General features: G+C 43.2%; 1 protein-coding gene across 1 annotated transcript in view; it reads right to left on the bottom strand.

Moving 5' to 3' along the window:
• The window catches only part of LRRC1 (leucine rich repeat containing 1), a 297,188-nt gene extending 287,747 nt beyond the window's left edge, over positions 1-9,441 (bottom strand). The window contains exon 1 of the mRNA XM_068281386.1: positions 8,779-9,441. Within this exon, the coding sequence (XP_068137487.1) occupies positions 8,779-8,937 (159 nt within the window). The 5' untranslated portion in view covers positions 8,938-9,441. The remainder of the gene's footprint in view (positions 1-8,778) is intronic.
• Between the last annotated feature and the right edge of the window lie 1,918 nt (positions 9,442-11,359).

Raw genomic sequence — 11,359 nt, 5'->3', positions numbered from 1 at the left:
TAGATGACATTGGATTTCCTGTCAGAAGAAGGCATTGGGTCAGGTTTTCCCTCACCCTATATAGGACAGTGCATGCTGGTTATCAAAAAGCCAAACATGCATGTCTGTGCAAGGAGTGCAGACTGATGGGGTCAAGTTGCCAAATATTTTTCAACACAAAAGGGGCTCTATTTTTCATGATATTTATGTCCTTGTTAGACATTTTTATGTAACACTCACTGTGACCGAGATATTAAAAACCATCATTTCTATCGGTAGAACGTAATAATGGCACCTATTAAAAAGCGTGCCCCATTCACATCAATGCAAATATTTTCTCTATTAGCGCCAAGTGTATAAAAAGGGTGCCGCAAAAATATAAAACAACTACAGTGGGATGCGAAAGTTTGGGCAGCCTTGTTAATTGTCATGATTTTCCTGTATAAATCATTCGTTGTTAGGATAAAAATGTCAGTTAAATATATCATATAGGAGACACACAGTGATATTTGAGAAGTGAAATTAAATGTATTGGATTTACAGAAAGTGCGCAATAATTGTTTTTGTAAAATTAGGCATGGTTGTCATTTTATAGATTCCAAAAGCTTTAGAACTAATTATTGGAACTCAAATTGGCTTGGCAAGCTAAGTGACCCCTGACCTACATACACAGGTGAATCCAATTATGAGAAAGAGTATTTAAACTTTTAACTTTCTCTGAAGAGTAGCAACATGGGGGTCTAAAAACAACTCTCAAATGACCTGAAGACAAAGATTGTTCACCATCATGGTTTAGGTGGAAGGATACAGAAAGCGGTCTCTAAGATTTCAGCTGTCTGTTTCCACAGTTAGGAACATATTGAGGAAATGGAAGACCACAGGCTCAGTTCAAGTTAAGGTTTTAAGTGGCAGACCAAGAAAAATCTCGGACAGACAGAAGTGACGAATGGTGAGAACAGTCAGAGTCAACCCACAGACCAGCATAAAAAACCTACAACATCATCTTGCTGCAGATGGAGTTACTATGCATCACTCAACCATTCGGCGCACTTTACACGGGGAGATGCTGCATTCAAGAGTGAAGCAGAGGAAGCCTTTTCTCCGCCCACAGCACAAACAGAGCCGATTGAAGTATGCTAAAGCACATTTGGACAAGCCAGCTTAATTTTGGAATAAGGTGCTGTGGACTGATGAAACTAAAATGGAGTAGTTTGAGCATAACAAGGGGCATTATGCATGGAGGAAAAAGAACAGCATTCCAAGAAAAACACCTGCTACCTACAGTAAAATATGGTGATGGTTCCATCATGCTGTGGGGCTATGTGGCCATTGCAGGGACTGGGAATATTGTCAAAGTTAAGGGACGCATGGATTTCACTCAGTATCAGCAGATTCTGGAGACCAATGTCCGGGAATCAGTGACAAAGCTGAAGCTGCACCGGGGCTGGATCTTTCAACAAAACAAACGACCCCAAACACTTCTCAAAATCCACTAAGGCATTCATGCAGAGGAACAAGTACAATGTTCTGGAATGGCCATCTCAGTCCTCCTACCTGAATATAAATTTTTCTTTAACTCTTAAAAGTCCATGCTCGGAAGCCATCAACCCTGAATGAACTAGAGATGTTTTGTAAAGAGGAATGGTCCAAAATACCTTCAACCAGAATCCAGACTCTCATTGGAACCTACAGGAAGTATTTTGACGCTGTAATTTCTGCAATAGGATCTTCTTAATATTGATTTCATTTCTTTTTTGTGGTGCCCAAATTTATGTACCTGCCTAATTTTGTTTAAACAATTATAAAGCTATTGGAATCTATAAAATGACAACCGTGCCTAATTTTACTTAAACAATTATTGCACACTTTCTGTAAATCCAATAAACTTCATTTCACTTCTCAAATATCACGGTGTGTGTCTCCTATATGATATAACTGACATTTTTTATCGTAACAAACTATACAGGAAAATCATGATGATTAACAAGGTTGACCAAACTTTCGCATCCCATTGTATACCTAACCTATAAAGCTCTCCACAATCTCTCTCCCATGTACATCTCAATAATTTCCAGATCCCAACCCAATCCCAATCTCAGATCTGCACATGATCTTCTGTTGTGCTCCTCTAGAATTACCTCCTCACATTCACGTTTACAAGATTTTGCATGCGCTTCACCCCTCCTCTGGAATGCCCTCCCACAACACATCCGTTAATTGCAAACCCTTGTTACCCCTTAAACGGTCACTAAAAACTCACTTGTTCCGACAAGCATATGCTCTACCTTGGGCCACGCCCCCCTCGTCCTAAAACCAATTTGCACTCCCACTAGATATCCTAAAACACACAGGCTCTATATGTTTGTTCTATACTACCCCACCTCTTGTGCCCCCCCCCCCCCCCTCACAAGGGCAGGGCCCTCTCCCGCCTTTTATGTCCTGGAAATCATTATTATACATTTTATTCATCATGTTACCTGTATCATTGTTATTACCAATTCTGTATCTTGTATTTTGTATTGTTTTAGTATTTTGTAACCAGTTATGTATTTCATATATTGGTGCACACCATTGTCTGTATTATTATGTACCCCATGTTTGTTTCTTACTTTGTACAGCGCCACGGAATATGTTGGCGCTTTATAAATCAATAATAATATCACTTATCTTTAACTTTCATTTCCATACCAAATATATTGATTGCAATAACCCATTTTTTTTTTTTTTTTTTTTTTTTTTTTTTTTTACAAATAATGGGTTTATAAAACCGTTTCCTATCCTATGCTTCCTCAGAAAAAAAAAAAAATTTACATTTCAACTTTTTGCACCACCACGAACAGCTTCCACAGTTCTCACCAATGCTGTGGAGTCAGAGTTGGAGTCGGAGCTATTTTGGGTACTTGGAGTCAGAGTTGGAGGCGGTGGTTTCATACACTGAGGAGTCTGAGTCGGATGATTTTTGTACCAAATCCACAGCCCTGGTAAGTATTAGACTAAGGAGTTTGAGTCTGAGCCATTTTGGGTACCTGGAGTCGGTTTCTTAAACAAAGGAGTCGGAGTCTGATTTTTGTACCGACGGCACAGCCCTGGTTCTCACCCATGTTCCAAATTATAATTTTTCAGACTTCAACATAGAGAAAAAGTTTAATTTTATGTTTTGAATCCTCAATTTTTTTTTTATTCTAGGTTAAGGCCTCTTTCACAGTGGGACGTTGCGTTTGATGCGACGTTAAAGTCGCACAACGTGCCCCTAACGCAGCGCATGTAGGTTATGAAATTGGACGTTATTTTGCACTGCGTTGTGTCTCTCAGTGCGCCGTTTTCATTGCATACTGATGGAACAAAAACGGCGCATGCGTTACATTATTTTAACAAAAAAAAAACATTACTGAGCATGTGCAACACACAACGCAGCAAATTTATTGCTAAATGCACAGCATGCAGCACTTTCTAAATATTGATACACGTTACACACAACGCAACGTGTGCACTGTGAATGTCACACAGACTTTGCATTGCTGTGCGTTAGTCTGCGTTATAACATCCCACTGTGAAAGAGGCCTAAATAAAATCATCAATCATATACTGTACTTCTTTATATCACATGAACAAAACAGACTATTAAAGGGGAACTGAAGAGAGAGGTATATGGAGGCTGTCATGTTTATTTCCTTTTAATCAATACCAGTTGCCTGGCAGCCCTGCTGGTCTATTTCTCTGCAGTAGTATATGATTAAAACCAGAAACAAGCATGCAGCTAGTCTTGTCAGATCAGACTTATAAGTCTGAACCACCTGATCTGCTGCATGCTTGTTCAGGGGCTATGGCTAATAGTATTAGAGGCGGAGGATCAGCAGGGCTGCCAGGCAACTGGTATGGTCTAAAAGGAAACAAACATGACAGCTTCCATATACCTCTCTCTTCAGTTCCCCTTTAAGATTGGGTGCCTTCCAAGGGGTTAAGGTTAGGCACCATGGGGGGAGGGAGGGTCGTTAGGGTTAGGTACCCCGGGGGGGGGGGGGGGGGGGGGATGGGGGCTTAAGGGCTACAAACGCCTTCTTAGAGTACACTTTACCACGCCATTTAACCTCCTTGGCGGTATGGACGAGCTCAGCTCAGGCCCCGCTGGGCCGATTTTCATATTTAAAAAAAAAAAAAAAAAAAACACGCAGCAAGCACCTAGCTTGCTGCGTGATGGGGACGATCGCCGCCAATGTGCCGCTACCCGCTGCGTAACAGGGCTTTTCCCGCTCATGATTTCCCCGCTCATGGCTAGCTACATGATTTAACCATTTCAGCCCGTGGGGATTTTTCACCTTATGCATCAGAGCAATTTTCACCTCCCATTCATTCGCTAATAACTTTATCATTACTTTTCACAATTTATGGATCTATATCTTGTTTTTTCCGCCACTAATTAGGCTTTCTTTGGGTGGTACATTTTGCTAAGCATTCTTTATTTATAAATGCATTTTAACAGGATTAATAAGAAAAAAAAAATGGAAAAAAAAAATCATTTCTCAGTTTTCGCCCATTATAGCTTTAAAATAATCCACGCTACCATAATTAAAACCTATGTATTTTATTTGCCCGTATGTCTCGGTTATTATACCATTTAAATTTTGTCCCTATCACAATGTATGGCGCCAATATTTTATTTGGAAATAAAAGTGCATTGTTTCCGTGTTGCGTCCATCACTATTTACAAGCTTATAATAAAAAAAAAAAAAAAAAAAAAAATGTCTGTAGTATACCCCCTTCAAATGCATATTTAAAAAGTTCAGAGCCTTAGGTAACTATTTATGAACCATGTTCCCGTTCACTGATCCCCGGGCTACCGGGGGACACCACGAGGACACGGGGGCTACCGGGGGACACCACGAGGACACGGGGGCTACCGGGGGACACCACGAGGACGCAGCACAGCAGCCGCCCAGACGTGAGCTTCACGTCCGGGCGGCGGAAGTGTTAAAAAATAAAAATTAAATATATATATATATATATATATATATATATATATATATATATATATATATATATATATATATATATATATATATATATATATATATATATATATATATATATATATATATATATATATATATATATATATATATATATATATATATATATATATATCTCTGCGCAGCCACCCTGCCAAAATAAATAGAACGCCATATGGAGGCTGTCTTTTTTATCTCCTTTTAAAACAATGCAAATTGCCTGGCTGGCCTGTGATCAATTGTCTCTAATACTTATGGCCATAGACCCAGAACAAGCATGCAGATCAGATGTCTCTGATTCAAGTCTGACTGGATTAACCGCATACTTGTTTCAGGTGTGCGATTCAGACACTACTGACCAGAAAGATGAGCAGTACTGCCAGGCAACTGCCATTGTTTAATAAGAAAATAAGTGCCATAGCCTCCACATATCTCTCACCTCAGGTTCCTTTTAATTGTTGTTTTCCGGGGTTACACTCACCCGGCTTCAAATGATTTACAATCACCATCTGAAACTTAGACGAATGTCAGGACCAAAACATGAGAAAATGATGACGGTAATGGCACAGGAGTGGTTGAAACTACTGACTACATAACCCCAAAATACCCTAGAAGAGATTACTGAATCAGTTAACGCTGCAAGAATCCAAGCTACACAACATTCAGTCTTCTAAGGTCATTATCAAGATTTTTCCTATTTTTGAAACTAAACACATGAATTCAACACATGAAAAACATAAAGCAGAGACTGAACACAAAGCCTGAAGAATTTGGAGAAGTGATTCCAGTCAATACCCGCTGTACGATTTAGTCTGCACAGCAGTCTAGGACATGTTCATTCATGAGCCAAGCAAGAAACCTCCCTGAAGTAACAACTGTTTCATATCTCAGAAAGTGTGTAAGAAGCAGAGTACACAACACTGAAGACATAAAAACAGCATTTCACTCAGGTCACCCAAATACAGAAACAGCTCTTTTACTGGATGTGGAGTATGACTCTCTCACTCTCTATAATTAGCCAAGCCAGAAAATCACACATCACCTTAAATGACTAAAACCCCAATGGTTAACTACTTTAAAAAAAAAAAAAAAAAGTCTGAGAAAGGAACAGAACAATAATTAAAACGTATCTCTTATTTTATAAACAATACATCTGGAGAGTTACCATGCTTTAAATAATTTAACCCGGACCGTGCCGATTGAACTCTCCCCCCAGTTTGTGTCCTGTTACCCTGCCAGGGTGTAGATTTCAATCAGCCGCCACACTGCACCCGCTCAGATTCCATACCTTGGTCAGACCCAATGTCACTGCCTTGGAATTACTGTAAACCAATCGCATATCTAAAACAGGGAAGGACGGCTATGGACTTTAAAGAAAAAAGGTGACCCGAAGTAAGGGGTAAGGGAAACACTGAAGGGTGTCATTAACCTCCTGAGCGTTACACTGCTCAGGAGGTTTTGCTAGCCTGAGTCCCCCAGTATTAGATGTTTAGGTTATATGCCTGCATAAGGGGTTCCACAACCCCCCCCCCCCCCCCACTTGCTCCAGGTTAGATACTTACCAATAAAGAGGGGAGGCTCTGGATACCACAGAGACTTCCCATCCTCACTCGGCCTCTTATTCCACCACTGTCCCCCTAGGCAGGCTTTATAAGTACTCGTGTATCCAAATACTTTCAAAACATGGGCACATCTGTACTGCAGTACGGATCCATTCATCTTCAAAAGGACTCAGGAGGACTGCCTCTCCACTGCCCATCCCAAGCACCAGGCAAGTGCACAGGAACAGCTGACAGGCATTGAATACAGGGCCTTCAGCCTGCCATGTGAAAGTCCTTAGGAGCGGAGCAGTGCTTTTCAGCACTGCTAGATTTGGGTGCAGCCAGCGCCGCCATAGTCTATAATGGGAATCAAAAGTATAGCGGCGCTCAGTGAGTAACATCGGCGCTGTCAGAAGACGGAGCCGAAGTTGCTTAAAGAGACACTGAAGCGAAAAAAAAAATATGATATAGTGAATTGGTTGTGTACTATGAATAATTACTAGAAGATTAGCAACAAAGAAAATATTCTCACATTTTTATTTTCAGGTATATAGTGTTTTTTCTAACATTGCATCACTCTATAATATGTGCAGATTACACAACACTCAGCATTCAAAATGAGTCTTTCAGAGCATATGAACTCTCCTCTAGCAGAGGAAAAGTAAACAGTTCAATTACAGTTGAGATAATAAAAGTCAGATAACAGCCCTCTCCACAACTAACTTAGTCGGAGAGCTTAATAGCTTTTTTGCATAGAGATAACTGGAGTTTCTCAACTCTTCCTGTACTGGAAACAATTAGACTGATGTATCTGACCTCACCCCCCCCCCCCCCCCCGTGTTGAACCCAGAAAAATCTGGTCACTGTAGGTTTGAGGGCCTGGTATTTGTCATCTCTTCTGAGGGGGGGGGGTCATTTTGTTTAAATTGGCGTGTTGGCACTTTACGAGAGACAAGAGACTTTTGAGTTGAAGTTTGGGCACTCGGTCTCGAAAAGGTTTGCCACCACTGCCTTAGAAGGACTTCTTTTTTCCTGCTAGTTAAAAACCCATTTTAAAGTAAACCTGAGACAAGGATTTAAAATATACATACCTGAAACTTCCTCCAGCCCCTTCCAGGCTGATCACTCCCTTGTCGTCCTCCTCTGCCTGGGTCGTCCCCAAGTCGCCAGAAAGTACAGGTGGTGGAGGAGGACAGCGAGGGAGCGATCAGCCTGGAGGAAGCCCCAGGTATGTTTTTTTTTTTTTACATATCCCAGGTGCACTTTAAACTCATGACTGCGCTTGTACATGACCATGCGCTTGTACATGACCATGAGAACATATCTGGTCATATGTGTTCCGAGATACCATGCGCAGCAACAGTGGAGTTAAGGAAGACACTGGACATCTCACTTTTACTTTCTTAGGTCAACTTTTGTTCAGCCCCTTTTGCAGCCAAAAGGATTAACAAGAAAAGGATTAACAAGACAGCCAGGCAGCTGCCATTCTCTAAATGGAATATATATATATATCAATATCAGCAAGCCAAATCTGATCTTAGGTTCCACATTTGTTAAAATGTTTTATTCCACAGGAGGCGGAACTCACCTGAACTGAATCAGAAGTTTATAGTGGGGGTAATCAGATTCTGAAACTGATGATTAATTACCAGACAGATTCATTTATAAGATGCCATGTAACCAATTACTCTTTCCCTGTCTGTAAAGCCTGGTACACACTTTCAATTATAATTGGCCAATCACTGACCAATTTTACCACCTCCATGTAGTATGAGGGTTTACCTACACAATCTGTTCATAGTATTCAATATCTTTTGACCCTCCCACTACATGGAGGTGGTAAAATTGGCCTTTGGAAAAATTGTAATTGCAGTTGTGTACCAGGCTTTAGTCTCATGCAAAGTTCAGATTCCGCCCAAACGAGTTTTACAATGAAAAGAACTGGATACAGATGGGCCATATGCAATGTACTTTTTCTCAAAAAGTTTTCTCCTAGGAAATAATTCTTCAGCTTTCATCTAACTTTTCAGCACTCTGCAACTGAAAAACTACCAAACAAGTGAGGTGTGAAGATTTCACCTAGGACTAGGAGATAACTTGAGAGAAACAGTGAGTTGAATAAGGGCCCATATTTCTAATGACAGATACTCTATTCTAAACTAACTAAACAAGCAAACAGAAAGTTGTGTGTCTGGAGCTGCCCTGTTGCTATGAAATGGGCAGGTGCAGTGAGGGCAGAGCTGTGGCCTCACCTTGGGCAGCTCCCTCAGCTGGTTGGCATCCAGCAGCAGCTCCTCCAGGCTCCGGCTGTACCTGTAGATCTCTTCGGGCACGGCGAGCAGGGAGCAGTGCCTCTTATCCACACATTCCACATGACGGTTACACCGCCACAGGGGGATGCAATGGAACATCCCCGAAGTGAAGCCGAACAGCCGGGACCCCAGCGTGGCGGCTATCGTCCCCCTTCCCCTCCGCTGCTTCCCTCCAGCGAACTCCACACACTTCCTACACGCAGCTCCGCAACTCCTCCAAGTTTCTCACAATCCAATGTCACCATCAAGGTGTATTCGGGGCAACTTTGTGCGCTGACAGTGATTGAGTCATGCCGCCAACACCTCCTCGTTCCAAGTCACAATAGTTTCCGCACCTCCTCCTGCAAGGCACAATAGGCTCTGAACGCCCACTGTCCAGGTCACTCACAATGGAAGCTTCCCGGACGGTGATTACACTCAGGTCAGCTGCACTTCCGAGATGAGAGTCGCACGGTAACTAATGAGGCTGCGCTGTGCTGTCACCGTGCAGGAAGTAACATGGGAATCCCCGCACTGATACTTGTGGCCCTCTCCTACAGGCTTCTAATTCGTCATGTAGAATTCCTGATCTCCCGGCCCTCCCCCTGTGTGGACATGTACACATGGACCTGAATATGGGAGAAAAGGCATCCCCGGCACGCCCTTAGCCGTAGCCGTGTGTACTCCCAACCCCTCCCTGCTGGTCACTGTGTTGCAGACATCTAAAGCTCGCTTCTCTTCTCAGTTGTTTATTGTAGAATAAACTCTACTCTATGTTATCCAGAATTTAAAAAAAAAAAAAAAGAACTCTCAAGCAACCAGAAAAAAACACCCTGGCCTTGTAGGATGCACAAAGCTATTTTTACAATATACAACAATGAAGCTGTGTTTCAAAGTTTGTTACCATTTGTCTTGCAATTACTGAACTGTTATTAATTAATTAATTATGATAAGGTTTCGTACAGTATTACGGTAGATAGTCCTGATTTTTAAGGAAACCAGAGATGAGTAATTATGAAAGATTATACATACCTGGGGCTTCCTCCAGCCCCCTCTGCATGGATCGCTCCCACCCCGTCTTCCTCCGCCTGCTCGTTGTCCCGTTTGAAGCAAAATAAGTTTAGCCAGTTGGGGCACACTGCACATGCGTGGACGACCGCGTGTGTGTGCCCCGCCACTCTGCCATGTCCAGGAGCGCTCTGCGCTTGCGCAATACTACTGTGCAGACGCAGAACCTCCCAGCCGCAGGAGTGCGAGGGGGTGTGCACAGCCGCACTGACTGGTCCTGACTTGTGCTTCTAATGGGACAACGAGAAGGTGGAGGAAGACTGTGTGGGAGCGATCCGTGCAGAGGGGGTTGGAGGAAGCCCCAGGTATGTATAAATCACATTATATAAAACCCCTGTGTTCCCGGCACCTTCATCCTGTGTCCCTGTGACCATGCTTTTTGCTGTTAGGACATCAGGAGGACGGACCAGGGGGGCTGGTGTGTGCGCGCAGGTACACGTCGCATGTACGCGTTGCTGCCATGCACGTGCATGCACCCTGACATGCGGCAGCGGTGGCAACAGGGGCGGAAGAGGAGGGGGTTGTGAGGCAGAGGCCTAGCGCCCATTATTTTAACGGGCCTTAGGTCTAGTCTTTTATAATTAATCATCTCTGGTACACTTTAATGGTAAGCAGAAACTAAATTTAGCTGGCATCTTCCAATCCCCATAGGTGCTAGAAACAGAAGCGTCACTAGGGTTGGTGTCATCCGCTGCAATAACTCATGGTGTCACCCCCTCTGACCCCATGAACCTCCAACTTCACTATTCTGGTCCCCAGCTGTGTCTCACTTTCATTTTCACCAACTTACAGGTCGACATGCACTGCGCCTGCGCGGCCCTGGCCATGACGAGACGTCCCGCAGCCAGGTCGTCCACCGGCCAACCCAGGATGTTTCCCGGGACAAATTTCAGGCCGGTACAGGAGACCTAGAATTCCGGACACGTCCCCGGTAAAGCGGGACATCTGGTCACTGTAGTTAAGGTGCTCACCATGTGGCCCTGGTGGCCTCTGAACTCCTTTATCAGCTCAACACAGAGCAGCCAGCCTGGAGCTGGGTGTCACCCCCTCTGCTGGTAAAAGCCCCAATTGTGACAGCACCACTGGAACTCGACGTGCAGCGATCAACCCTGGAGTGCACAGGGTATAGTATCAAATAAGATGTAAGGATCCGCACCATCTAAAATCAGCAATTTTATTAAGACTTCTTAAAATCCATAGCAGGTATTGGTAAGTGTGTGCCGTGCGTCATGGTGACCCGGCACACACTTACCAATACCTGCTATGGATTTTAAGAAGTCTTAATAAAATTGCTGATTTTAGATGGTGCGGATCCTTACATCTTATTATTTACCCCCTCTGCTGGTGACACCTGGTGCGGTTTTCACGTACCACACCCCCTTAAGGTACATACACATGTCGGATTTGCGCAAATCCGACGTGTGCTGGACCTTAAGGGGGCGTGTGTACAGTCTGTCGGTCAGCTGATAAGAGC

Source organism: Hyperolius riggenbachi, chromosome 4, assembly GCF_040937935.1.
Source record: "Hyperolius riggenbachi isolate aHypRig1 chromosome 4, aHypRig1.pri, whole genome shotgun sequence".
NCBI classification, from domain to species: Eukaryota; Metazoa; Chordata; class Amphibia; order Anura; family Hyperoliidae; genus Hyperolius; species Hyperolius riggenbachi.
This window is presented reverse-complemented; position numbering and strand designations above follow the sequence as displayed.